The 25,443-nt window shown below is 49.0% G+C and overlaps 7 protein-coding genes across 7 annotated transcripts; 3 read left to right on the plus strand and 4 right to left on the minus strand.

Moving 5' to 3' along the window:
- Window positions 1-252: 252 nt before the first annotated feature.
- Window positions 253-8,363, plus strand: LCP9604111_4196 (uncharacterized protein; the record flags this gene model as incomplete). The annotated part of the gene is made up of 12 exons (XM_039071868.1): window positions 253-787; window positions 843-3,736; window positions 3,793-3,954; window positions 4,006-4,156; window positions 4,217-4,794; window positions 4,845-4,948; window positions 5,005-5,204; window positions 5,268-5,825; window positions 5,877-5,928; window positions 5,980-8,096; window positions 8,155-8,214; window positions 8,278-8,363. The coding sequence occupies 12 exons, from the start codon at window positions 253-255 to the stop codon at window positions 8,361-8,363; spliced, it is 7,497 nt and encodes a 2,498-aa protein (XP_038929758.1).
- Window positions 8,364-8,779: 416 nt separating this feature from the next.
- Window positions 8,780-10,711, minus strand: LCP9604111_4197 (pseudouridine synthase PUS2; the record flags this gene model as incomplete). The annotated part of the gene is made up of 4 exons (XM_039071869.1): window positions 8,780-9,017; window positions 9,089-10,315; window positions 10,375-10,578; window positions 10,635-10,711. The coding sequence occupies 4 exons, from the start codon at window positions 10,709-10,711 to the stop codon at window positions 8,780-8,782; spliced, it is 1,746 nt and encodes a 581-aa protein (XP_038929759.1).
- A 596-nt stretch (window positions 10,712-11,307) lies between these two features.
- On the plus strand, window positions 11,308-15,131 carry LCP9604111_4198 (putative transcription factor TFIIE complex alpha subunit; the record flags this gene model as incomplete). Its single annotated transcript, XM_039071870.1, has 5 exons — window positions 11,308-11,402; window positions 11,455-11,550; window positions 11,629-12,784; window positions 13,746-13,955; window positions 14,028-15,131. The coding sequence occupies 5 exons, from the start codon at window positions 11,308-11,310 to the stop codon at window positions 15,129-15,131; spliced, it is 2,661 nt and encodes an 886-aa protein (XP_038929760.1).
- Window positions 15,132-15,986: 855 nt separating this feature from the next.
- On the minus strand, window positions 15,987-17,054 carry LCP9604111_4199 (uncharacterized protein; the record flags this gene model as incomplete). The annotated part of the gene is made up of 1 exon (XM_039071871.1): window positions 15,987-17,054. The coding sequence occupies one exon, from the start codon at window positions 17,052-17,054 to the stop codon at window positions 15,987-15,989; it is 1,068 nt and encodes a 355-aa protein (XP_038929761.1).
- Window positions 17,055-17,888: 834 nt separating this feature from the next.
- On the minus strand, window positions 17,889-20,121 carry sit1 (putative siderochrome-iron transporter Sit1; the record flags this gene model as incomplete). Its single annotated transcript, XM_039071874.1, has 9 exons — window positions 17,889-18,262; window positions 18,330-18,389; window positions 18,446-18,727; window positions 18,781-18,838; window positions 18,894-19,313; window positions 19,371-19,475; window positions 19,524-19,664; window positions 19,720-19,803; window positions 19,879-20,121. The coding sequence occupies 9 exons, from the start codon at window positions 20,119-20,121 to the stop codon at window positions 17,889-17,891; spliced, it is 1,767 nt and encodes a 588-aa protein (XP_038929762.1).
- A 1,665-nt stretch (window positions 20,122-21,786) lies between these two features.
- On the plus strand, window positions 21,787-22,329 carry LCP9604111_4201 (uncharacterized protein; the record flags this gene model as incomplete). Its single annotated transcript, XM_039071875.1, has 1 exon — window positions 21,787-22,329. One exon carries the CDS (start codon window positions 21,787-21,789, stop codon window positions 22,327-22,329), a length of 543 nt encoding a protein of 180 aa, XP_038929763.1.
- A 409-nt stretch (window positions 22,330-22,738) lies between these two features.
- LCP9604111_4202 (GcvT family protein) lies at window positions 22,739-25,291 on the minus strand (the record flags this gene model as incomplete). Its single annotated transcript, XM_039071876.1, has 1 exon — window positions 22,739-25,291. One exon carries the CDS (start codon window positions 25,289-25,291, stop codon window positions 22,739-22,741), a length of 2,553 nt encoding a protein of 850 aa, XP_038929764.1.
- Between the last annotated feature and the right edge of the window lie 152 nt (window positions 25,292-25,443).

Below are 25,443 nucleotides of genomic sequence, written 5' to 3' on the forward strand. Positions count from 1 at the left end.
CCCCCAGAAAAGCTGTCGACCGCTTTATCTTTTCTAAAGACCTTTACTTTTCTCCCACTCAATCCTTTTCTTAAACTCACAACCTTCTTTTTCTTCAACCTTCATTCTCGCATCACCTTCATTTCACGCGTTGTTTCAACTACCCTGGGACCACTACGTGCGGAAAATGACATGGCTGTACCCCCGCCAGATAGCTCTTACACCCCACCTCACACTCCCTTGATCGAAGAATCTCCATTCATCAGTGACTCTATGGACGATCTTGATCCTCAGGCGACCCGGAAACGTCCGCGTCTCGACAGTGGAAGTCGCGTCAGTCCGACCTTGTCGTTGGATGGAACCTCGCGTACTGCCTCCGTCGCACCTGCCTCCGACATGGATGAGGCCTCGGATTCTGGAAATCCGGTTAACAAAGTCACCATTAACACAAAATCTCCTCTATCTCCCATGGCTCCAGACCTCCCTCCTTCCGACGCTGGGCTCTCCGGCAGCGACCTAGAGCTTCTACCAGATACCGATACAGCTCCCAATCCCAATCCCATTTCACTTTCCTCCTCGCCCTCCTCATCCCGAAGTCCTCAAATCGAAGTCGCTGAACCGGAAGATATCAATCAAGACCCGAATACCTCAAACTGGAAGTCACTGGGCCAAGTGGTGCGGGATCAGGATGAGCCCGAAGTGATAGAAATCCAAGACGTGGCTCCTCTTTCCGACTCGTTCCCTAAAGTACACACTGAGATGACACCCCGAGAGAATTTCAAGGCGCTTGGTGATATGCTTGAATTTGGTAATAAGAGACTCCAATCAACGAGACCTGGGCAAAATACTAATACAGCCAATAGGACACCCACGCGAAGGCACGGCGCTTGTTACAATAAAACAATGGCTTCACACTTGTGTGCACGATCTTGATCGCCTCACAATCGAGGAATTCGCGGCCGATCTAGATTTCTGGGAATACTTGCCCTCCGTCCTGGACCGTCTTTTGCGCAGACAACAAGACTTTCAATTAGATGGAATTGAAGATATCTCGAGCTTCTTCGAGCAATATCTTCTCGATTATGCTCGCATTGTCCTTCATCTTGTTCGCTTGGACACCACACTTCTCCGGGCTGTTGACGAAGATGGCGGTGACATCGAAATGCCTCCAAGCACCTGTCGACGATATCTTCATAGCTTCCCTTGGATATTCCATAGCGACCAAATTCCCTTTTTCCGGGTCCTGGAAAATCAGTTTAGCACCGAAACGCGCAATCTCCCTGCTCGACTAAAAGCTCAGGTCTCAGCTCCTCCGTTTGATGCACCCGGCGCACTCATTCAATACGCTTTGCACCTGCTTGCATTACTTCCGAATTGCCCGCAAATCGTTACCATGCTGTCAGGCCCTTTGGTCAACATGCTAGCGTTGTTTGAATGCGACACGGAGAGGAACCAAAATGGTGATTCTGATTCTCCCGTTGACCTGCCTATCGATTCAACCAGCCTCCAGCCTTTTTACGAAACGGTTCGAGAAATTGACAAAGTATACAACACATTTGTCGCAAAGAAGTCGCAACTGGCCACCAGTGAACTGAGCGATAGTCTCCTGACCCCAATCTTCCGCAGCTACCGTTTCCTTTGCTTTGGTTACTCGGAATTTTTGCTCCAACTTGCCCAGGAATTGTCCATTCAACTACCTGAGGAGGCAGATGCAGAGCAAGCTGCTTTGTGTGTCATTTGGACGTGGAAATTCGATACCTTAAAGAAGCAAATCATGGAAGGTCGAATGGAGCTTCGTGTCCACGGCGTGGAAATGATGCAATCGGATCTGGTCAGCATCTGGGGTCAAAATATATCCCAGAACCGCGATGGCATCGAGTCGCCATTCCTGAAATATTTGGTTGAATATCTTCGGGAGAACAAGATCCTCGATTACCTCGTGGGGATTGACTCACACCCACAGCTGATCAGCCGCAGCAGTAACATATTCGGATTCCTGATTGTGACGGCGAAATACACCGACCATGACACGGATGTTATCTGGAAAACCGTCACCGAGAGTCAAGATGATCGTACTGTTTGTGAGGTCATGTCCATGCTCGCACGGACCTTTGCCATGCATCCGTCGAGGTCTAAAGCGTTGCTCTATGTGTGCTCAAAATTGCTTGAGTTTCCCTTAGACCGCTTCGACAGCCGCATAATCGATTTCTGTGAGCAGCTGGTGCCTCGTATGCGCGAACGGCACTCGGATCGCGATCGGGACTATCGTAACATGTCCGGCGAGGAGCATATCGATTCTATTCCACTAAAGCTCTGTATCCGCCTAATCCGTGAGAGCTCTGGAGCGAAGGACCTGCCTCTGGAACAAAAGGAACTTATGCAGGGATTTGGAAGCGAGCAGCTGGGACAGTTCATCAAGGCTGGACTCAACGAAACCGACATGGCAGAGACATATGAGCGCTGTATTCAAGACATTGCGGAGATGAATGAATGCACTGCGGGCAGTATCCAAGTTTTGAATGCACTAGTACCGCGTGATGACGCACGAGAGCTTTGGAAACTTGCGACCGATTTCGACTTGACGCGCTTAGTGATAATCGAACTTCACCATCTCGTTACCAAAGACTACGCGAAGCTCAAGGATCCGTCTTCAAAGCATGGATTTTCTTCGCGGGTGGAAATCCTGCGGCGTCTTATTGATCTGGCCCCAGAAACAATCACACCTGATCTCGGGAACACACTCTGGAAGGATATTTTCATGTCCGAGAACCTGGCTGCTGAGGAACGTCAAACGATTTGGAAAATGATGGTTGATCTTACCAACCGTACCACCAAAGAGAACCCGTTTCTTGAACTATGCATTCATGAGTATCTACCAGATGTGCTTCCTAAGGATTACTCGCGCGAGGTATTATGGTTCGCTCAACAGTCGGTTCACTACGAGATTCGAATCAAGTCACCTCCCATTGTTGGGGAAAATGAAGTCATATCTATTCCTGGAATGGATCGAATCTGGAACTTCATACTGACGGCACCTCCGCAATCGATCGAAGCCGAGGCGATTAAATTCGCCATCGATAGCTATCTGGACCACGGTATTGTTCGCAGATCCCCCCGGTCGGCTATCGACGCTACTCATATTGCACTCGTCAATCGCTGCGTGGACCAACTGAAGTCTGCAGCTGTCGCGTTGAAACCTTCTTGCAACGGAACAACCAATGTCGAAGTTTCTATGGATATCGACAGTTCCAATCAAGACGTCGGAACGGACGAACTTATGTTCAGCCGGTCTCTACATTTTCTTCGCCAATTACTGCATGGATTGCGAACTCGCCCACAGTACAGCTCCCCGCGTGGCTCTCCGCCCACCCTCCCGGAACGTCCTCTGAAAGGCGAGCCCATCGAATTTCGATATCAATGTTTCAATGGCGCTTCCATGTCCAAGATATGTTCAAAGCGCATTGGTGGTCTCTCTACGGCTGCCGAGCTTGTAGAAATGCTTGTGCAGCTGAGCCGATTCTCGAAGTTCACAGCTATCCTTGGCGGACAGAAGGTCGAGTTGCTACAAGATCCAGAGGCACTTGTGAAAAACCTGAAGCTATCTTCAGGTTTACTGATTCTTCGGAAGGCCCCTGATGCCCATGAAATCACGTGGGCCGGGAGACCGCAGTCTCTGACAGCAGTGGACAACGAAGTGCTGAAGCACTTCGACGAGCTGTATGATATGCTTGACCTCAAGGATGATTTGGCTCGACAGGTATAATCCCGTTGGCTCTCTTATTCTAGCGGGATGTTGATACTGACACTTTGCAGATTATTGACTTCTTGGTGGTCTTCCCACCTCAAGTGCGGGCCCTCGAACTTGTTCGATCCAACAGCAATACCGAGAAAGACATGTTCCCGTTGCAAAGACCTTTCAAGGCTTTGTACTCCTTGAATACACTATCGATGTGTCTCCACGAAGAGGCTGCAGAGGTGAGTTAACCGTTTCTGGGTTGAATGATATTCTTGCTAAGATCGTCATAGATGTCTCCAGACCAAGCTTTTGTGTCTCATAGCAATCGGGTTTTAGTTGCTTTCCTGACGTCAGACGAACTGTTCAGCTCGCTCTCCGGTAACTCGGTAACTACTGTGCTTGCTACTAGAGCCATTGAATGTCTTCTACTGGCTATATCCGGTATGTCGAATATTAATTATTGTTCAGTCAATGGGCCGCGGCCAACTAATTGTGACCTAGTGTATCGCCCGACTGACGATGAGTCCGTTCTTATTGCCGATCCAATGTCTTTGGTCCGACGCGTTCTTGACTTGCTTGAAATTGGCCGCAGTGGTCCCAATGATCCACCGGCTTGTACATGCGCCCAAAGCTTGATTTGCAATTCCTTTGCGGTCTTAGTCGAGGGTTCATTGCGCGACCTTAATGTCTGGAACGCTGTCAAACAGCATGCCCAGTTTGATCGCTTAATCCTATCTCTACTCCTGGAAGAAAATCGAAAGCCAATTCGGACTGATATCCTGGAACGCTTGAAGATAATCTGCGGGCCCCTGAAACCGTTCAAGCTGTCTACGAAAAAACCCGAGATGGAAACCCCTACTATGGAAAACCCCAACCGGATTGACATGCTTGCCACTCTGTGGTCTTCATTTTTGCAAGTGATCCCGAGGACCGTTGAGCATGTTCCCCAGTCTGAAGAGTTCTTCCACGCTGCTCTATGGATGTTCCGCACAGTCGCTCAGAAATCGCCTCGGGACTTGATCTTCAACGAGTATCTTCAACAATGGAGTGCAGTTATGCTCACTCACCAAACAGAAGAGGTATTTTCATCCCCGAAGACCAACAAATACTGTTTACTAATGGTTTTTAGTTTGTTGGGCGTGAGCCAGCAGACAATTTGATCATAGGGTTCTCTGCTTTGTTAGAATGGTGTCTGGAATTGGGCAACGCCGCGGGCATCACTTTAAACACTTTGTATGTCTTCCTTCCCCGTCCGATCAAGTATGCAGACATGCCTAACTGGGTTTTAGGAACATCGCCGAAGAAATATTCAACAAGTACCTATTCCCGGATTTCTCTCCAGAAACGGTGGAACATGCAGTCCCACAGATTCCAGTCATGCACAGCTACACTCGCTCGAGCCTTTACAATGTCGTGAGCCTGTTGTGCAAGCAGAACGATCGGACTTATTGTGAAGTTTTGGACCTCCTCAATACAAATGTTCCACGAGGTTAGCATCACGGAATTTTGCCCACTGCGTTTTATTTTCACACTGAACTAACCGCAAATCTAGACTCCCCTTATCTGGAATATGCATATAATAGATCGTTGATGCTTCGGTCCCCGGAAGGCTATGCGGGCCTCAAAAATCTTTCGAACACATGTTACCTCAACTCTCTCATGACGCAGCTTTTCATGAATATCGAGTTCCGAGACTTTATCCTGAATCTCCCCATAGCCGATCGAATCTCCCAAAAGCTACTTTATGAAACCCAGCGACTGTTTACATGGATGCAGGAGACTTGGAGCAAGAGCATTGAGCCCTCAGACTTTGTGAAAAGTATTCTCACATACGACAACGAGGAGATTGATGTGACCGTCCAGATGGACGTCGATGAGTTTTACAACCTTCTCTTTGACCGCTGGGAAGCTCAGGTTCTCGATGCCGACAAGAAGAAGAAGTTCCGGTCTTTCTATGGAGGGCAGCTTGTTCAGCAAATCAAGTCAATGGAATGCGATCATATCTCGGAGAGACTTGAGCCATTCTCCGCAATTCAATGCGAGATCAAGGGGAAGGCGACCCTCGAAGACAGTTTGCGGGCCTACGTGGCAGGCGAGGTGATGCAGGGAGGTAAGTTAATACTGCGCCCCTAAGGGAGCTCGAAGTCTAATGAGCCTTCAGATAACAAGTACTCTTGTACCTCATGTGGCCGGCATGTAGATGCCGTGAAGCGGTGAGTGATAATGATATAGTGACACAAACCGACTTTCTGACTCTTATTTAGTGCTTGTCTGAAAGATGTTCCTGATAATTTGATCTTCCACCTGAAGCGGTTTGACTTCGACATGGTACATATGCTGAGAAGCAAGATTAATGACGAGTTCCAATTTCCTCACCACATCGACATGACTCCCTACACCGTCGAGCATCTCTCTGACCCGGAGCAGACCATTGCGCCGGACATCTTTGAATTGGTCGGGGTTCTTGTCCACACTGGTACAGCTGAATCGGGTCATTACTACTCGTATACCCTTGAACGCCCCTCGTCTGGCGGCGAAGCCAATTGGGTCGAGTTTAACGACTCCGATGTCGGCAAATTTGACCCTAGCACAATCGCAGGTCAATGCTTTGGTGGTCCGAATGAGACGACGCAGTACATGAATGGAGCCTCTAAGAGCAAAGTCTGGAATGCATATATGCTGTTCTACCAACGCGTGTCCACAATTGAGAAGTCCAAAGAAATCTTCAAGCCAACGAAGCCCGACCTCCCCATACACCTCCCCGTATCAATTTCGACCCAGAACTACATTGCAATGGACAACGAAATGCTCATTCGGATTTACTGCCTTCTGGACCCACAATACGCATACTTCGTGGGCAGATTGCTTCAGCGGTGGCCCGACATGGCAACGGAGGATACCGACAAGACTAAGGCAGAGTCATTGGCCATCAATGTCGGAATGGACACTATTGAGCAATTGGTGACACGTACCAAATATTTCCAAGGACACCAGGAGGTTTACAGCGAACTCGTCGACATGATCAACAAAAGCCCCAATGCGGCCCAATCGGCTCTTGAGTGGGTTATTAATCGGCCAACTTCTATGTACAATCTTATGATCAAGACGCAGAACGCAGAAATCCGAAGCAAGGGAATTTCGCTGATCAATTATTCCCTGAAACATCTCCACTTGATGTCGACATGCCAGGATCTCAACGAAGATGAACGAATCTCATGGCGCGACCGATTCGATGAAGCTATTCAGCAAATTGTGCCCATGGTGACAGCTCTCTGGGCCGAAGTTCAATCCCTTTTACGAGTTTGGGACGACTACTTTGGCTTCTTATTGAAGCTTTGCAACTATGGCCCGGAGATTATTCAGGTCTTACTCGATCAAGGCCATTTCGCTACATGTATGGAGATTCTCTGGATCGATGAAGAAGATAGCAAGAAATTGCGGATCCGGTATCCCAATTACGTGCGCCTCTTGAACAAAGGACGTCGGTTCAACCATCTGATTTTGCTGTCATTGTGCTTGGTATTCTTCAAGCACGTTGACCTTTCGCTCCGTCCAACCCCCATTGGCGGACAACGGCGGTTTTTGAATGGCAAGTTCTCGACCAGCATCAGAGAAATCGAACTCATCAAGCCTGTTGAAAATGATGGGTCTCTGTCTATCTTGCTGAAGCTTCTGAAGCATGAGACTCTTGCGAGGAGCCAGACTACTCGCGCGATCATAGGAGTCCTGTTAGACGGAGAGCCTGATGCAGGTTTGTTGGATTCGATTCAACTGACACTGGAGAATGGTGTCAGACTAGAACCCGCTATCCAGTGTACACCATTCCTGGAGGCAGCCACAACGTTCTGCCAGCGTTGTCCGGATAAGCGGCGGGTCATTGACATGATCGACTTCGTTGCCAAGGGGGTCGAAAGCATTGACAATAGCGGCGGCCAGGAGCATATTGACTTCTTCATGTGTCTTTGCCGTAGTACCAACGAGCGGCTGAACATGGACTCTGCGAATTTTGCAGAGATTGTTCTTGACAATATCTCAGTCTGGGCCCCGACCTTGCTCATTGATAAAGACGAGACTGTCCGTCGCAATATGCAGAATATTCTCGAAGAGACGATCTTTAACGATAAGATCGTGGAAGGCAACACAGCGGACTCCGAACAGAATGGCGAATGGCAGACCATTATCACACCAGAGCGGCGCCATAGCCTTTGCCGTCGGCTGCCGAACGCATGCATCGAGCGGCTCAAATCGGCATTCTTGACCGATCAGATCAGTCATATCGACGCCAGACTACTTGAAAATATTACCCCGGTGATCAACTATTGTCTGGCTACTTTTTACGACGACTCTGAGGCGGACCAGCAAGAAGTTCAACAGGCCAATGGTAGGTTTGAGTATCTACACCTAGGGTTCTTGCAGTCTCACTAACACACTCTTCTCAGAACTCATCTCCCTCCTTAAATCGATGTCGCTCGAAGATGTCCCCGATGACCCGCCTTCTGGTATGCTTCAATATCTATCCCTCCTGAACGGCCCTGGAACATCATCTAACCCGATACCCCTAGAATCGGACGTAGCCTCAGTCGAAGATTGGGACGCAAACTCGGTGATCGCAACTGATTCCGAGATGGGAGTCGCTGGATCTCCTTAAGACAATGGCATTTCCCGCTGCAAATTGCTTTTTGTTGTGTTTCTTTCCCATGCGTTTTTGCGATGTCAATGGATTCAGCGAGCACGATGTGTGCATGTGATCAAAGGCAAATCCTCATACCTCACGGATTTTACGAATTCTTGCTGTGTTTTTCGCCCTATGATGATTGTGGTTGTTCGTGGCGTTTTCTTTTGCTCATGGTGAGCCGGAGTGGGATTTATTTCTATGAAGGGTGGCTTTGGACGGACAGCTCATCTACATGCATTTCGCAAGACTATTTCCGAGCATTGAGATAAATAGTTTCTGTCTTGAGATTTCAAATCTTTGAGTGGATTGCATTCAACAAAGTTCGTAGCGCATCATTTTGTTCATTTTGTTCAATGATAAGAGTAACACGTATCTCTATTTTATTTTGATTAACCCTCTTGCTCTCCGCCAGCTGGAGCATCGCCCTCATCTTCTGATTCAACCTCCACAGCAGCAAGTGCATCCTGCTGAGCCCGCGGAGCGCCGCGAGTCTTCTTAGCTTTGGGGCTGCCGGGGTCAGCAGCGTTAGGTGCGGTTGCGAGTTTAGTCGCTGGAATGCCACCAGAAGTAACATAGAGGAAGTAACCTGCGGGGAAGTGATCGATATGGTTGAAGAAAGAACCAAAGCTACAGTCAAAGTCAGTATTGCCGTCTTAATGTGAAATCAAACGAGGACGTTGGTTGGAATAATAACATACCCAGCACTTTGGTCCTCCTCCCGGAAAATTCGATCATAGATCTCCCGCTGCTTGAACTCATTGATCTCCACCTCAAACTTCTGGAAATTGATCGGCTGACGGTCAAGACCCTGTGCCTTGTTGTTGTACGCGTCGAAGATAGGCCGCTCAAGCAAGAGGCCCAAACCAGGCGCTTTGGGAATAGCAATGCGCTCAGGACCATAGGTCTCGGTGATCCGGTCTGGATGGCAGCCTGAGCGGACAACCATCGTAGCCATGGCGACCATCTTACGGATCTGGTGCATCATGAAACTCTGCCCATGGACTTTCAGACTGAGCCATTCCGTGCCGTCGATGATAATCGGCGTTGTGTTCACCTTGAATGACTTGATGTGCCGTTTCGCCGAGGGGTCGTTGTGCGTCTTCTGGATCGTGTAGTTATGAAAGTTCTTCGTACCTTCGTAGCGGTCGAGACATTCTTGCAGGCGGGCGATGCGTGAAGCGGGAGCGCGGTAGGCTCGTTTGGCGGTGAGGTATGCTGCTTTGATGGCCTTGATGGCATCGGCGATGGCTTTTTGACGGGGGTCCATGACAAAGGGCTTTGAGGCCTCTGCGTCGGCCGGCTGTTTAGTCATGGGCTGATCGCTGGTCTCCTGCTGCGCGGGTTGCTCGGCGGGGGCCGAAGAGACATCCTTCTCTTCTGTGGGTTGGAGTGCATCGCGGGAGTCGTCTAGGTAGAGAGACTTTTCGACGATGCGGCGGATGTCTTCAGGCAGGGTTTCTAAGATCGGCTTGATGTACTCTATATCAGCCTCTTCCCAATAGCCTGCGACCTCTTCCTGTCGAGCCGTGACTGCATCCAACTCGCCTGCCTTGTCGGCAAGCTCGATGATTTTCTTTCCAAGATAGGTGCTTGGGTGAGGCGGCAGGAGACAGTGACTTGGCAGCAAATACTCGTAAACTCGGGAGTCGCACATCTGGTAGCAGCTGAAACTTTTGCTGGTCACTTCGTAGCCCCAGACACGAATTTGGGGGCTGAGCTGAGCGTTTATTTTCCCGATTATATCTTCATCTTCGACAATCATCTTTAGTGACACAACATTTCCAGCTGCGTGGACACCCTTATCTGTGCGGGCACAACGGACGAAGGAAGATTTCTTGGGATCTGCCGCATTGGCTTTGGAAACTGCGCCGACGTTGACGAGGGCCGTGAATAGATCACCTTCAATGGTGCGTTGGTGCTCGTTCCTATACCAAACATTGTTAGCGCAAGGATATTACCTTACACCGAAGCAGAAAAGACTTACAACTGCATCCCGGAGTATCCAGTCCCCGAGTACCCCATCAGAAGCGCAACCTTCTTTTTGGGGCGGCGCTCTTCGCTGTCGATCTCCTCCTTGGAGAATTGGGTAGCGTAGATCGGCAAGCTGACATCTTCGCCGTTCTCGATCTTGCGACGCTTGGCTTCGGCCTTGTCTTCATGACGCTGTCGCTTATCTATCGCTTGGCGACTTAATTAGTTAGCCGACAATGCGAAGAACGGGAGGTTACAATTGACGCAACATACCTCCATTCCGCTCGCCCCATATCGCGGTTCTTACGCCTTCCACCACCTCCGCCTCCTGTTCCTTTGTTGTCGGCCATTGTATCCGCTGGAAGATCTCTGATAGCTCCGCACGAGGTGCAGATGGGTCGCGCCAGAAAGAACGGTAAAATTGATGACTAACAGTGTGGTTCCTGGTGTTGTGGGGAAGCGATCGAATTAGAATTGAACCTATAGGCGCAGTTAGGATCCCAGAAAGGTTCCGTTGGAGAATCGAGGCACACATGAAATCAATTTTCGGGGCAATTTGTCTTCGACTACGCCTTACGCGCGGTTCATCTTTTCCCTGATATGGGCACTAGTCCTATAACGGTCTAGTGTGTAGATAAATCAGACTAGCCATATATGGTCATATTTACACCTGAGGAATCAACTTTGCATGTGACGTGAAGCTCCGCGCTTTGAACCGGAATTGCAACTGTCCTTGTTCAGTCAATCAATTGCTTCAGCGCGGTCTGTCGCTCAAGCGCAACTATAATTCTCTCGTGGACCCCTTCACTCCTTTTGCTGCCTTTGATTGAAGCATGCTTGTCTTGTCCACTATCTGAACACTGCGACTTATCGCCTTGCGCTCCAGTTAAATTCTTTTCCGACCTTCTTCCCGACTACCATCTTTTGCTCCGAAGCTTCTGCAAACATGGAGCTTTCAAAGACACTTATCCGAACTGTGGCGCGAGCATTTTACGAGACCCGTCACATCTTGGTCGTTGATGCGCTCTTTCTACATTCAGTGTATGATGAGAGTTGATCTCTGTTGATTGGTCACTTTGCTGACCAGCTACAGTCTTCACGCTGAGGATCTAGCCTTTTTGATGGGAATGCAACAGAAAGATCTTCGCAAGCTTTGCGCCAAGCTTCGAGAGGATCGCTTGATCGGAGTGTATGTCACTTCTCCCTGACGTGATCTACAACAAAGGGTGCAAAACACAAAGCTGATCTAGTTCTATTTTGATTTTAGGAGCACACGCGCCGAGATCCGCGATGGCTCTACTCGCCCAGTCAATCGCGAATATTATTACATCCCCCTACACCCGGTTGTCGATGCGATCAAATTCAAAGTCTCCAAGTTGACAGCTATCATCAAAGCGCAGTACACACCGAGTGAAGAGCGCAAGGAATACATCTGCGTACGATGCAAATCCGAATGGACCGAACTGGATGTATTGAGTCTGGTTGGAGATGAAGGGTTCGAATGTCAAAATTGCGGCGCCATCCTGGAACGGACGGAGGATGTCAAGGGCGCGGAAGGGATGGACCGTACGGGCCACGAGAAAAACAGTAAGCTTATGGCACAGCTAGATAACATGCTCAAACTGCTCAAGCAGATTGACTCGGTCGAAATTCCGCCGAATGATTTTGAAACAGCGTGGGATCACAAGGTGGAGGTTATTCGGAACCAGAATACACACCCAGTCCGTGCCGCGATTGCTGTTCCTCCCAAGGCCCAGGATATCACACGTCCTAATGCCAAGACGGATGCCGCTGCACTGGAGATCTCCCTCACCTCAAGCGAGGAAAAGAGTGCTGCCGAGCAGGCCGATGAGGCCGCTCGTAAGGCAGCATTGGAGAAGCAAAACGCACTTCCAGTTTGGCACACACATTCTACGGTCAATGCATCCCAGGTTGGCAGTTCTCAGATCAAGACCGACGTTGGCACTGTAGTGAAGCCTGAGCTTGTGGACGAGGACCAAAAACCTAGTCTGGATGCTTTGGACGACAAGGTCGCCGCGTACTACGCTGAAATGGAGCGCGAGAAGGAACTGCAGGCTCAAGCAGATGCCAGTAGTGCAGAAGATGATTCAGATGAAGAAGACTTTGAGGACGTCGAGGGGATCTCTGGTCCAAGCGGACCGGCTACGCCCGCCATGGCTGGCGGTCTTACAAGTGCCCCTACCACATCTTCTGGGGGCGCTGGCACCAAGCGTGAACACGAACCGGCCGCTACTGTCCCTCCATCATCAATTGGGACTCCGTCTGCGCCTGCCGACGATGGACCTGCGGCAAAGAAAATCAAGGTCGATCCTGATATCAAGCCTGATCCTGATGTTAAAATTGAGGCTGAGGTTAAGAAGGAGGCCGAGGAATCTGATGAGGACGATGAGGAATTTGAAGATGTATAATGAAACCATTAAAAAAGTCAACATTGGCGCTGGCGCCGAATAATGATGGCAGACTGTGGAGCCCTGGAGGCTTGCAAAACCATTCAAATCCCGCATAGCCATAGAATTACATTTTGCCCAATTTGCAAGACTTCAGAATCAAGTAAATTGACAATGGATGACGAGACAAAGCAAGTACGTTGCAATCCAGTAGGTATGCCCAATGAAAGAGATTAAAGATAATCGAACAGGAGGAGAAGTAGGAGTGCTCGCTGATGCTTTTGAGCAAAAACCAGAACCGATTGCTGTGCTATGTAAAGAAGCCATGTAGCTCCCCTACTTAGAGGTATAAGATGACGCTGTAGTAACTCTTGCCCTCGCCGGCTATTGCTAGCTCTACAACACAAAGAAACGCTCTATCATGACTTGGCTAAACGTGAGATTCTTACGTCCCAATTGAGACGTCCCTGCAGCCATGGCGGCGCTTGGTAAAATGGTCAGCCGGAGACATTTCAGTTGAGCTCGGAGTTTCTTATGTTATGTTCGAATTATATATTTAAAGTCATTTCCATTATTTGGATTTGGTATAGGTAGAAACATATCTCAGTAAACATGACGGCGATTGCACTATTCTGCCTATTTCTATTGGCAGCTACCAGTCTTTATGGCTTGGGTCGAGTTGTATACAATGTCTTATTTCATCCACTGCGAAAATTCCCGGGGCCTTGGATGGCTGGAGCCACATCGAGTTGGAAAGCATACAAGGAAGTTATAAAACAAGAGTCGGCGGTTCATGAGCTCTTTGCTCTCCATAAGAAATACGGTATGAATGAATGGTATCTATGAGAAATCCTCTTGACATTTAATAGGTTATATTGTCCGCGTTGCGCCGAACGAGGTGAGTATTCATAAGCCCAGCAGTCTACACTTCCCTCTCTGGGTTATAGGGCTCAAACAGGTTACTTACCTCTCACAGCTCCATTTTGGAAGCCCAGGCGCGTTCCACGATATCTATCATAGCAGCAAAAGGTGGGACAAGGACACGGGTCTTTATCGAACCCCCGGAGTCTCATCTGGGTCATTCACGTTCTTGAAATATGCTCAGGCAAAAGAACGACGGGAGGTGATTCTTCCCATTTTCTCCAAGAAAGCCATAAATAGTCTTGAGCATCTCGTCTGGCGAAACGTGAGTATTGCTTTGCTTCTGTTCACTGGCAACCTACCTTTTATCCATTGCTAATTCACGGTTTCTAAATAGGCAAATCGTCTTGCATCTTCTATCGCCCAGACAAATGCCACAAAAAGATCTATCGACCTACTCTACGCATTCCGTTCCTATACTCTCGACACTATAATGTGCTTCACATTCGGCAACTGCGTAAACGCCCTGGATGCGCCGGCATTCAGCGACCCTCTCATTCTAGCCATGGACGCCAGCCTTCGTATGCTGCCTCTCATGAAGAACTTCCCTATGATACGAGACCTCATATTCACCGTTCCACCGGCCCTAGTCATGCGCCTTATCCCAAACGCCCAGAAACTAGCTCCACGCCTATACCAGGTCCGGGATCTCGTCCAACAACAGCTTCAAATCGTCCTAAACTGCCCTTCGAAGCTAGATACCGTGCCACACCAGACCCTCTTTCACCGAATGCTCGACCCAGAATCATACCGGAGCAAGGAAGTCCTGAATCTAGCAGAACTACATGACGAAGGCTTCACACTCATCTTCGCGGGCGCCAACACAGTAGCCGACACGCTGCTCATGGGCCACTGGCATGCAATGCAAAACCAGACTTTGCTAACACAGCTGAGAAATGAGATTTTGACTGTCTGGCCCGACATCGACAAACAGCCATCCTTGACAGATCTCGAGACCTTACCACTCCTCACGGCAACTATCAAAGAATCTCTGCGCTTTATTCCATCTGGCGTATCGCTAACGCGTGTCGTACCACCAGGCGGCGCTGTGATAGCAGGGCAACAGATCCCCGGTGGGACGGTGGTGGGGATGGCTATCTTACATGTGCATCAGAGCGCGGAAGTATGGGGTACGGATGCGCTTATGTTCCGACCGGAACGGTGGCTGGAGAGTTCAGATCAGGCAAGTGCCCGGAATGGGAAGAGTGAATTGGATCACTGGCTCGTTGCTTTCAGTCGGGGGCCGCGTATGTGTTTCGGTATGAACTTGGCTTGGGCGGAGATGTACATCGCTTTCGCGACTATGGTTCGGAACTTTGACATGACTATTGACGGCACAACGGCCGAGGATATGCAATGGCGAGAGTGCATTGCAGCTTACTATCCTAATAGGCATTTGCATGCGTGGTGTCGGCCGGCTGGGCCCGGGAAGGTGAAGTAAAGAGTTGGTGCTTATATAGCTTTGAGTTTATGAGCAAATACAAACTTTCTCACACGAGCAAAGTTTCTATCCTCTAATATCTAGCCTTATGTTAGGAACAAAATTGTAAGACCCCGGTCGAAAGAAAATAATGGGCTCGTATTTTGAATACGCCTGCGGGTTTTTACTACCACAAGTCACTATCATAAACATAGCAGACAACTAGCGAATTTCTTTCTCATAACCAGGTTTCGCCATACTTGATAGTTCTATATGTCTAGGAAAGAAACGAAACAGGGCTTTGAGAGCCAATATATTCTAGAATATCAGATCCCTAATAAATGCCCTAGTCTTTCCCCTATTTGCAACAAATTCCTTTTTTATAGTTTGCAAGCTAGAACGGAGTTACTAAGGTCAAGGTGAGACTCACTCATCAAAGTCGGCCGCTATACTTGGCCGCTCCTCCGATGCTTAATAGTTCTGACCAGTTTCGGGGGGAAAGAGAAAAAGGAACATTATAAAGTCCGATGTGCTGATTTGCGATGTTTTGCACTCTTAGTATCACGGAGTAGTACTCGAGTTTAGGTAGGCTTATATATTCAAAATTTCCACCAATGACTTTGATAAGCTAGGACTTGAGTGTTATGCCCACTATCGTCATAGAATTCCACCATCGTCGTGTCGACCACAAAGTCTGCACGTGAAATAGGAAAGTAATAAGAGAAGCAGGAAGGTCTCATATGCTACCTAATATAACCAACCCATGGCAACAAAGAGCGGACCGACAAGCATTGCTTCAGTGTAACCATACATTTATTAATCGTACTCTAAACGAAAAAAAGCCAAATATGTCCCTGAGAGCCCAGAGTCAATTGTTTAGACCGTAACCCTATTAGCCTTCAAATACTCATAATCCGGCATAGAATCTCGCGTGGCCTTCTCAAGCAACTCAGCAATCTCATCCCCAAACTCGACACGCCACTTAGCAACTTCCTCATCAATATCAACTGACACTGGAGCCTTGTCCTTAACAACACCAGTCGACTCCTGCAAAGTCGACAACATGATAGAAACGGTATTCTTACGAAACGCTAGCTCCCCAGGCTCACCAACGTTTGTACTTTCAGTCGTCTCGGATTTTTTCGCAGAGCCAGTCCACTCAAACTGCATGGACGCAGTGTCCAGACCAACCTTCTCACAGAACCTAATCACAGCACCGCGGTTATGAATCACGTCATTGGCATCAATGACCAAAGGCGCGACAGACTCATCGGGCTGCTCGAGACACCAATCGAATAACTTCCGCGTCCATTCCATGCTCATATTCTTGACCGACACACCCTTAACGTCGTCGTCTTCAATGACACCGGCTTTAGACATCTTCTGCATAGCACGGTACATAGATGGCCAAGCTAGTGCCGGGTGACGGATGATGAAGGCCAGCTGCCAGGTGCGCAGGTACTCGTCCGGCATGACAGTTTTGTTATTGGCAGAGAATGTCTGCGAGGGCCCGTAGCGTTCTGGCGTGGATACATTGAACTCTTTCGCGTTCTCTTGCTCTTCGGCGCTGTTTATGTTTCCCGTGAAGAAGCGAGGGTTGAGGAACCAGAAGGCGTGTTCTTTGGCAAACATTATCTTGTTGTCAGCACGCGCTCGGCTGGAGTAGTCTTCTAGCTCGTTGAAGCACCGTTGGATGGCGGCTTTGGTCTCGCTCTTCTCATCTACTGTCCATTGTTCTAGCGGCTTGCCGATGCGACCATTCTCGCTGGCTGTCATGAATGCATCGTAGAAGAAGTAGCCTCCCTTCGGGTTGGTGAGGACATTCGGTTGTTTGGGGATGTTGAGGATCTTCAGGAGAAGATTCGAGGCGGTGCGAGGCACACTGACGATAAGGACTCGGTGTGGTTGATCATTGTTCTCAGGGGTATTGGTAGTAACAGCCATGGTGGATGGCTTTTTGATGTATAGGATATGGTGGCTGAATGATAATTAAGCTTAACTTGCCGCGAGGCAATGAGCGTGAGAAGAGATGGCTACATTCTGGAGTCGGATGGTGTCATCTCACTTAAATAGATTCGACTCACCCTGACCAAGCGCAAGATCGGCGCTTTTCTTGACCAAATTTCCCCTGGCCCCTCTTTATGCATGCAAGTGGGCCGAATTCTGACCTCTATGTGGTATTCGAAGTCCGACGCGGCGGGGGTTGAGCAGATAGTATTTCCTAAGGGAGTCGGACTCGGTATCAACCGCTCCGATCGGTGTTTGTCGCTGTTGATAAACGCCGAGAGAGGGTCGACGATGAGGTCCTTGATTGGACTGCAGAAGTGATCGGCAATTTACATCTTGAAGAAACAGCAATGGTACGAGGTATGTCTCAGACCTCGGCCTTCCTATCGGAGGATATGATCAGTCGCGTCGGATGATACGGTCCGTGGTCACTGATCGACATGGTTTTACCTTGAGTTATACACTTACGTTATGCATTCATCTGTCAAACATCTGTACGTCGTGAATACAGGCAGTGGCAGTGTAGAGTGGAGCAGCAAGATTTGAAAAATTGAGGATATTTTTGATTCTTAAGGCTGGTCTGGAGCCTCGAAGGCCTAGTCAGAGACAAACACAGCTAGATATCGAGTTCGAAGTACAACATATGAACCGCTAAAGGTCCGGTGTCTATGACTTGACAAGGTTATCTTGTAGATATACTAAGCCAATACACTAAAGCATACGTTTCCGCAAGATATATCAAGTCAAACCCGGCTCTTACTAAACGTACTTTCACCGAGGAAAGTCGGAATCACCGCTCTCACTCTCCGCCTTAACCAGACTCTGCTCCCTCGTGAGTGTCGGGTTGCGAATAACTAAGGCGAAGGCAATCAAAGGGACTGTTAAGCAGATACCCGTAATACATAGCAGACGCTGTGTTTTCTGGTAGGCGAGAATGACGTTGTCTCGGTTGGGAGTACCCACGGGATTGACCGCCGCAAATGCAAGAGGCTGGGCGTAGACATACGCAGCGAGTGTTTCGTTGCCGAGTCTATGATTCAGTTCAGAAGGCAAGACTTGGTTCCAGATCGCACCGGAGACAGTATTTCCAAGTGCGCTGCCGATGTTGTAAGCGGCGAGGTAGATACCAGTTATCACGGCAAGATCTATGGGATTGTTAGCCCTAGAGTCTTTTTTTTTTTGGTAGAACAAAGCCCGTTGGCGAGTACTAACGTTCGTGCTTAGACGCAACCTGAATGCTGGCTTGAGCTGGGTAAGGGAACATTCCACCAGCTAGAAATTTTCGTTAGATATATTCAAGCAACGCTGGAATCTAGGTGATAACTCACCAATACCCAGCAGAACTTGCGCACCAATGACGCCTGAATGACTGGAGTGCGCAACACCACCTCGGAAATAGATGAGGATTCCGAATGCAACCATGAAGAGGAGGGTTCCGGCCACGATGAAGGGCTTCAATTGGCGAACTTTCATAACAATGAGGCCGAGAATAACGCCAGTAATAACAGAAACAAAACTGTAAAGAGATGTGATCCGAGTCGCACTGAGAATTGATTCGTCGAAGCTCACGTAGAGAACTGTGTACAGGAAATCTCCTTGCAGGTACCACGCTACACAAATGTTAAATCTCGACCATGGATGGATGGTATCCTGAAGGACGTACCAGTGTTGAGCATAATGGGGATTCCAAGGGCGCCCCAGACAGCACGGTCTTTGAGAAGCTAGAGTCGAATTAAATCGGTAAGAATCCTAAATGGCTTCAATCATTTGACTTACCTTGAATGGCAGCATCGGGTATTGGCAGGTTCTCTCCCAGAAAATCCAGACCGGGATCAGCAAAAAGCCTATGATAAGTGGCGCAATTACCTTCGCTGTCTTCCACTGTGCACTTACGCCTCCAGCGAGGGTGAATGGAACAAGAATACATGCCAGCATGGCAATCAACAGAATGTTTCCGACGATGTCCAGATGCCAGAACAGTTCTACAGCCAGTTTCTTTTTTCCTAGCAGCTGGAGAGAGCTCTTGTAAGATTCAAGTGCCCCAGTCTTCTTCGCGCGTCGGTTGACGATAAAAAGGACTGCAATAAGAGGGAGAGCACATGCGGGATAGATTATAGCAAACATGCCGATGCCCCATCGCCATGTGGTGATCTTGAGAACGGCATCTGTCAAGTTGCCGCTGATCCAGGTATTGATCTAAAGGAGATTCAGTAAATTAATCAGTTAGCGTGTAGGATTACGTATCGTACGCACAATAAACGGCAAGGCCGGGATGTAGGAGAAAAGAAGACGAGATCGGCTGGAAGTCACATCGGCGATTAGAACTTCGACTAGAAGCATAATACTGGTGTATCCAATCTAGACAATATTAGACACGGGCCAAGATTTCATGAGCGTATATCTCACCTGGTAGATAACAGCCCCCGCAGCGAAAGCCTCCAAAGTCGTTGCGCATGCCTCCACTATAGTACCCACGGTATAGAAGACGATCGAAAGAAGGATAAGTTCCACTCTGCCGAATACATCTGCAACCTTTGCCGCAGTGGGCTGTAAAAGAATAGTCAGCTGCTGTGATGAATTGTTGGTCTCTGGATATCCGTACCTGTGCAGCAGCAGCGATGACGGCTCGGAGAACATTGATGGTCGCAAGAAGACTGTGTTCGCCGTAACTCTGAGTAGCATAGGGCTGTTCAAGACATGAGGTGTTAGTATACTCCATTCTCGTCGATATATCTTGACGTCAGAACTGCGAGATACGTACCTGGTACGTGTAACGAACAGTTCCATCCAAGCCATACACATAAGCGATCAAGAAAATAGCAATAAAGAGGAAGATCCGATCCCAAAATCGGAAGTGTGATGTAATGATTTCGATACGACGAACACCCGGACTGCCTTTGCCTAGCAGGCTGACAGGCTCACCAAGCGGGATGGCTTGGTTGCGGGGCTCCTTCGAGTCCTCACTGACGCGGTGGTCAACGTTGGTCTCATTAACGAGGGACATAATAATCGTGCAGAATCAGGTCTCACTCGGATTACCTATGTAGAGAGGAAGAACATAGGGGAAAGACCAGAAAAATGAAAATATGACTGCCAAGAAAAAAAGTCTAAGATAAAACTGCTTCCTCAATCTTATCTGATGGGCCTGTCACCTGTCTAGGTAGGTACCGAGGCGCGCTAGGAGCGTTTGCCTGGGAAAACGTCCACTCACGCAGCTTTCATGTGGCCCACCTCGTATAGAGCCATGGCTCAGGCTTGCTATTTGACACAGATTTCCCGCTTTGGGCTTGGCTAGTGGCAATTAGTATAAGTCTGTGGATATTGTATCGGATGACTTCCTATTCTAGCATAACAACCTCGGGTCTTAGGTGAACGTGAAGAGAAGATGTCATGAGTGGGCGACTAACTGTCTTGGTATACTGTTATAAGCCATCTATGTGAACTATGTCCTTGTTTTGCAAAGTGTATACATAACAAGAAGAAATAAAGTGAACCCTGTTGAACCCTGTCCAGGTGGAGCTGGCCCCGGATTAAATCCATTACGTAAGAATAATGCCCGCACCACATGGCTGGACGCGTCTTGGCGGCCGTGAAAGCCCACAACATATCAGCAGGCTCGCACGGACATGCAAATCTTTTCATCAAAATATTAACCATGTTATATAGCAGTCTGTACGGTTAAGGCAGGTAGAGAATGCTCGCCGTTTTGCCAATACTGTGTCCAGTCGCCCAAACTTGGCAGCACTTGTCAAAGGAGTGCGACATGCCGGTGATATGGGCTTTGCAGACTTTGCTGGCTACTCCGACTTTCTACGAAGCGCTCACCAAATTGAAAAACCTACAAACCCTGGCCATGAGAGATACTCTCCGCCCAACTAACGAGTACACGCCACAGGCGGCATTACTGGCAGTGCTTACCGAAATTTACTAGGAGGCCCAGGACTCACGGGTGAGCAATTGGTGTTTGGAAGATTTCATGATGGAGATGGATGATCAAGGTTACCCTCTTGGCGATGCGTTGGATCCGTTTGGCCTTGATTCCATCCTTGTGAAGTGGACTTTTCACTCCAAGGCTGGGCGCAAGAGCTGGCCGAGTCCACATATTTCAGCCGAGACTACCTCAAGGACTTGATTCCCGCACTGCGAACATGTAAGTTGCCCAATTTCGGGGCTTGTCGAAAATATCTATTCTTACATAGGACCGGTCATATTGGAACTGATTCTCCTGACCTATCACTCTTCTATCGATTTTAATAAGGAAATCTTCACACTGCCACATTTGCAAAAACTCTGCATCACTGGCGCTAAATTTTGAAAATTTGGGTTGCAAGAAGCATCAATTGACAATCGTGCCGCAAGTCTAAAAGAGTTGCTGCTTCTCAACTGTTGTGTGTCCGCTGAAGATCTCACGCTCATCGTTCGATTTCCACGTGCCTTGGAACGGCTTACCATTAGAGTTCCTATGTCACTAAAATCTCAGTACGAGGAAGACAATTATGTATTCTTCTCTGGGAGATTGAGTTTCCAACATTCTGAATCCTTGGAGTACTTGGATTTAGACATTTATGGGGGCGCAGATCACGGCCTTGACCTCAACCCCTTTGATGTTCTCAAAGAAATCATAATCACCCCTCATTCAATACTTGGTGATCCCGATGAAAAAATGATCATGGCACGTAGTCTCCAGCGACTTACAATTCGATACGAGGAAGGGACTCGTCTACCACTGAATTCTATCCTCGAAGAGCTCGAGAAGAAGAACCTTCCCAATATGCGCTCTGTGATATGCCAGATACCCGACAATATCTGCGAAGGTACTACCAGCTCGGAGATATGCGTCGAGGCCGAGGCTTTCAAACCAAATTCCAAAGAGTTAGGGGTGGAGCTATCAACAGAACTCGTTCCATACCCTCTCACCATGCCGAAATACGATACCTGCCCGTGTGAAAACTTAACGTTCTTCCATCAATTCCCCTCCCATCCCCGTGTCAAATCTCGCCCACCAAACGAACATACTACCAATACAACCGATGCGGGTCACAGCAACCCTCATCCCGCTGGTGTGATTTCCTTCGATGACTATGACCCATATTATGATGACCCATACGAGGGTAACCATCCTTCCTTGTATGACATGAGCCCACCTACTCCTCCCCGAATGCCTACCTTTACGGATTACGATGACTATTGTGATTGGGCGTACGATTGTTGACTGGAGGAAATCTCCGTCTTCTCTTTCAGGGCGTGCCTTTTAACGGTACCTATTTGTTTGTTTGTTTGTTTGTTTGTTTGTTTGTTTATCCTATATTCTATCTTCGGTCTTTCTTCAATAACCTTCAACATATATTTGGCTACGCGCCGCCGTGCGGATTGATGCTAACGGCGTAGCGGCCTGAAGTATGTCTACGTCTGATTTCTAGGATATCCTTGATGGAGTCTTTGATATAACTGGAAGCCGTGTCTGTTCTAGAAAAGTACAAGATCCAGATATGTTGTAGAATTCAGGCTTACATGTGCGAGGATAAATATGAAGCGAAGTTGGACAATTGCAATAAAACTTGGCTGTAAGTATTGCCTGGAGATGAAAGCAATTAAACCTATATTTGAGGACATTATCACTATCAAAGTCGTGACCTGAATGAACCTTGTGAACCAATCGGCGAAGGCAAGCTATCCTGACTGAGACGATTCATCTCGGGATCATAAAGCGACTCTGCCTCAACAGTCGCCTTGATGCGCTTTCCAAAATACTCGATCTCTACTGTCTCACCTTCACCAACACCCCCAGGAAGCCAGGCGTAGGCAATCGGTTTGCGAATCGTGTATCCAAATGCAGCGGTGGTGACATATCCAGCCGCCTTTCCATTATAGAACACCGGCTCCTTGCCAAGGATCATCGACCGACCATCATCAACGGTCAAAGCCCGCAGTCGCCGCGAAGGTACTTGGTTGGAAAGGCGCTGAATAGCGGCTTTGCCGACGAAGTCATCTTTCTTATTTGCATCGACAGCAAATGAAACACCAGCCTCGAACGGATTGTGCTCTGTCGTCATATCCGCGCCGTAGGTCCGGTATCCCTTCTCGAGGCGCATTGAGTTGAACGCACTGCGACCTCCAGCAATGAGTCCGTGTAGCTTTCCAGCTTGCCAAATTGTGTCCCATAGGCGCTGGCCATACTCGGCGCTGGTTTGGATTTCCCAACCTAGTTCGCCGACATAGGACTTTCGGATCATTGTAACAGGGATACCCGCGAGAATTGTTTTCTTCAAAGTGAAGTAGGGAAGTCCCTTGTTGGAAACGTCGACCGTGCTGATTCCAGCGATAACATCCCGGGATCGAGGACCCCACAGTCCGATGCAGCATGTGCTGCCTGTGATATCGCGGACCTGGGTCCATTTCCCGGGGGCACCTTGTTCCTGGACTCGAGCTTCTCTGGTAAGATACGCCAGATCTGTTGCAGTGTTCGCTCCAATTTGGAACACATCGTCGTCAAGTCGGAGTACAAAAATGTCACCCCGAATGCCACCGTGATCATTCAGGAGGAGCGTATAAGTAACGGTTCCTATCTTGGTGGTCATGTCACTCGTAGTGAGGCGCTGAAGCAGACCGATTGCTCCGGGACCGCGCACCTCGAACCGATGGAAAGCAGTCATATCAAACATAGCAACAGCATTCCGCGTCTTCCACGCTTCAGCGGCAGAGATCGGCGAATGGAACTGCGCCGACCAGGCATCTCGTTCGACAGGTTGCCATGATGGCGGGAGAGATTTGACAAGATCTTTGTTTGCCTCATACCACCACGGCCGCTCCCAGCCTCCAACCTCGAGGAAGAAAGCCCCCAGCTCCAGCTGGCGAGGATAGAATGGACTCACACGCAAATTGCGGGGCGACGTACGCGGCTGAAGTGGGTGGACGATGTCATATATTTCAACGAAGTTCTGCTGCGCGGTCTCGCTCACGTAGTCTCGATTGAGTTGGATTTCTTCGAAGCGGGATAGCTCACATTCAGACACGTCGATATCCGATCGGCCGGTTGTAAGTATTTGGGCTAGAGCTCGGGCGACGCCTGCTGAGTGTGTAACCCATACGGCCTCGGCGACGTAGAAGCCGTCGAGGTGGGATGGTTGGCCGAGGATTGGGCCACCGTCGGGTGTGAAGGAAAATATGCCATTGAAACCATCTGCGATCTCTGTGTCCCTTAGAGCGGGGAGAAGCTCTTGGGAATCTTTCCAAGCCGGGTCGAAATCTTCGGTTGTGAAATCAAGGCGGGAAGGCATGTTTTGTTCGTCAACATCTTTCGGAGTAAGGCCCAATGATGACGCAACGACGGGCATTGGACGGTGTGCGTAGGATCCAATGCCGTACTGCCCGCCGTGTTCACGGTAGTAAAGACGCTTGTCCTGGTGCCGGAGGATTGGTAGTGCGGCATTCATTCCATTGGGCAAGCTGTTAACATCTCGTCCTTCGAGAGCAGGTACTGCCGTAGTCTTTGCATACTGGTGCCCCAGCGGGAGCAAAGGAATTTCCACACCGACCATGGCTCCCAATTCAACACCCCAGAACCCAGCGCAAGAAACAACAATGTCTGCGGGGATAGTGCCCTTTGGAGTAGTGACTCCGGTGACACGTCGACCGTCCCTCTCAATCCCCGTCACGGGGGTATGGCCCAGATAACGAACACCGGCCTTGCTCGTCCGTTCAATCAGCAGTTGCGTTGCTCGGGCTGCTAGTGCGAGACCATCGGTCGGGACGTGCAGACCGCCCAACACCATATCGGTATTCAGATGAGGATACATCTTGAAGCACTCCTCGGCGCTCAGTAGCCGCGCCCCGATTCCCCATGATGAGGCATATCCATGTTTCCGCTTCAGCTCCTCCAGTCGTGCGGGAGTTGTTGCTATTTCGAGACTGCCGACCTGATTGAAGCATTTGTGTCCATCCTTCTCTATTGAAAGAAGCTTCTCGGCTGTGTATCGTGCGAAGTATGTCATTGTCTTGGAGGGGCTTGTCTGGAATACGAGTCCGGGGGCGTGTGAGGTCGATCCGCCCGGCATATGCAACGGGCCCTGCTCGACAACAGTAATATCCTTCCATCCTCGAGAGACCAACTCGTCGGCGAGGTTGGTACCCACGATGCCCGCTCCAATGATGACGACACGTTGTGAAAGGGACATTGTTATGTGATATATGATAGTTAGGTGTTACACGCATTAGAAAGCGGCAGGCACCGCTTCTATTTGTATATTCATATACTTGATAGGTTGTACAATATGTGAAATTCTGGTACGTATCTCCCCGCACCGTGTATCGGTGTGTGATAAGTATA

This window comes from Penicillium roqueforti, assembly GCF_015533775.1.
Source record: "Penicillium roqueforti strain LCP96 04111 chromosome Unknown scaffold_08, whole genome shotgun sequence".
NCBI classification, from domain to species: Eukaryota; Fungi; Ascomycota; class Eurotiomycetes; order Eurotiales; family Aspergillaceae; genus Penicillium; species Penicillium roqueforti.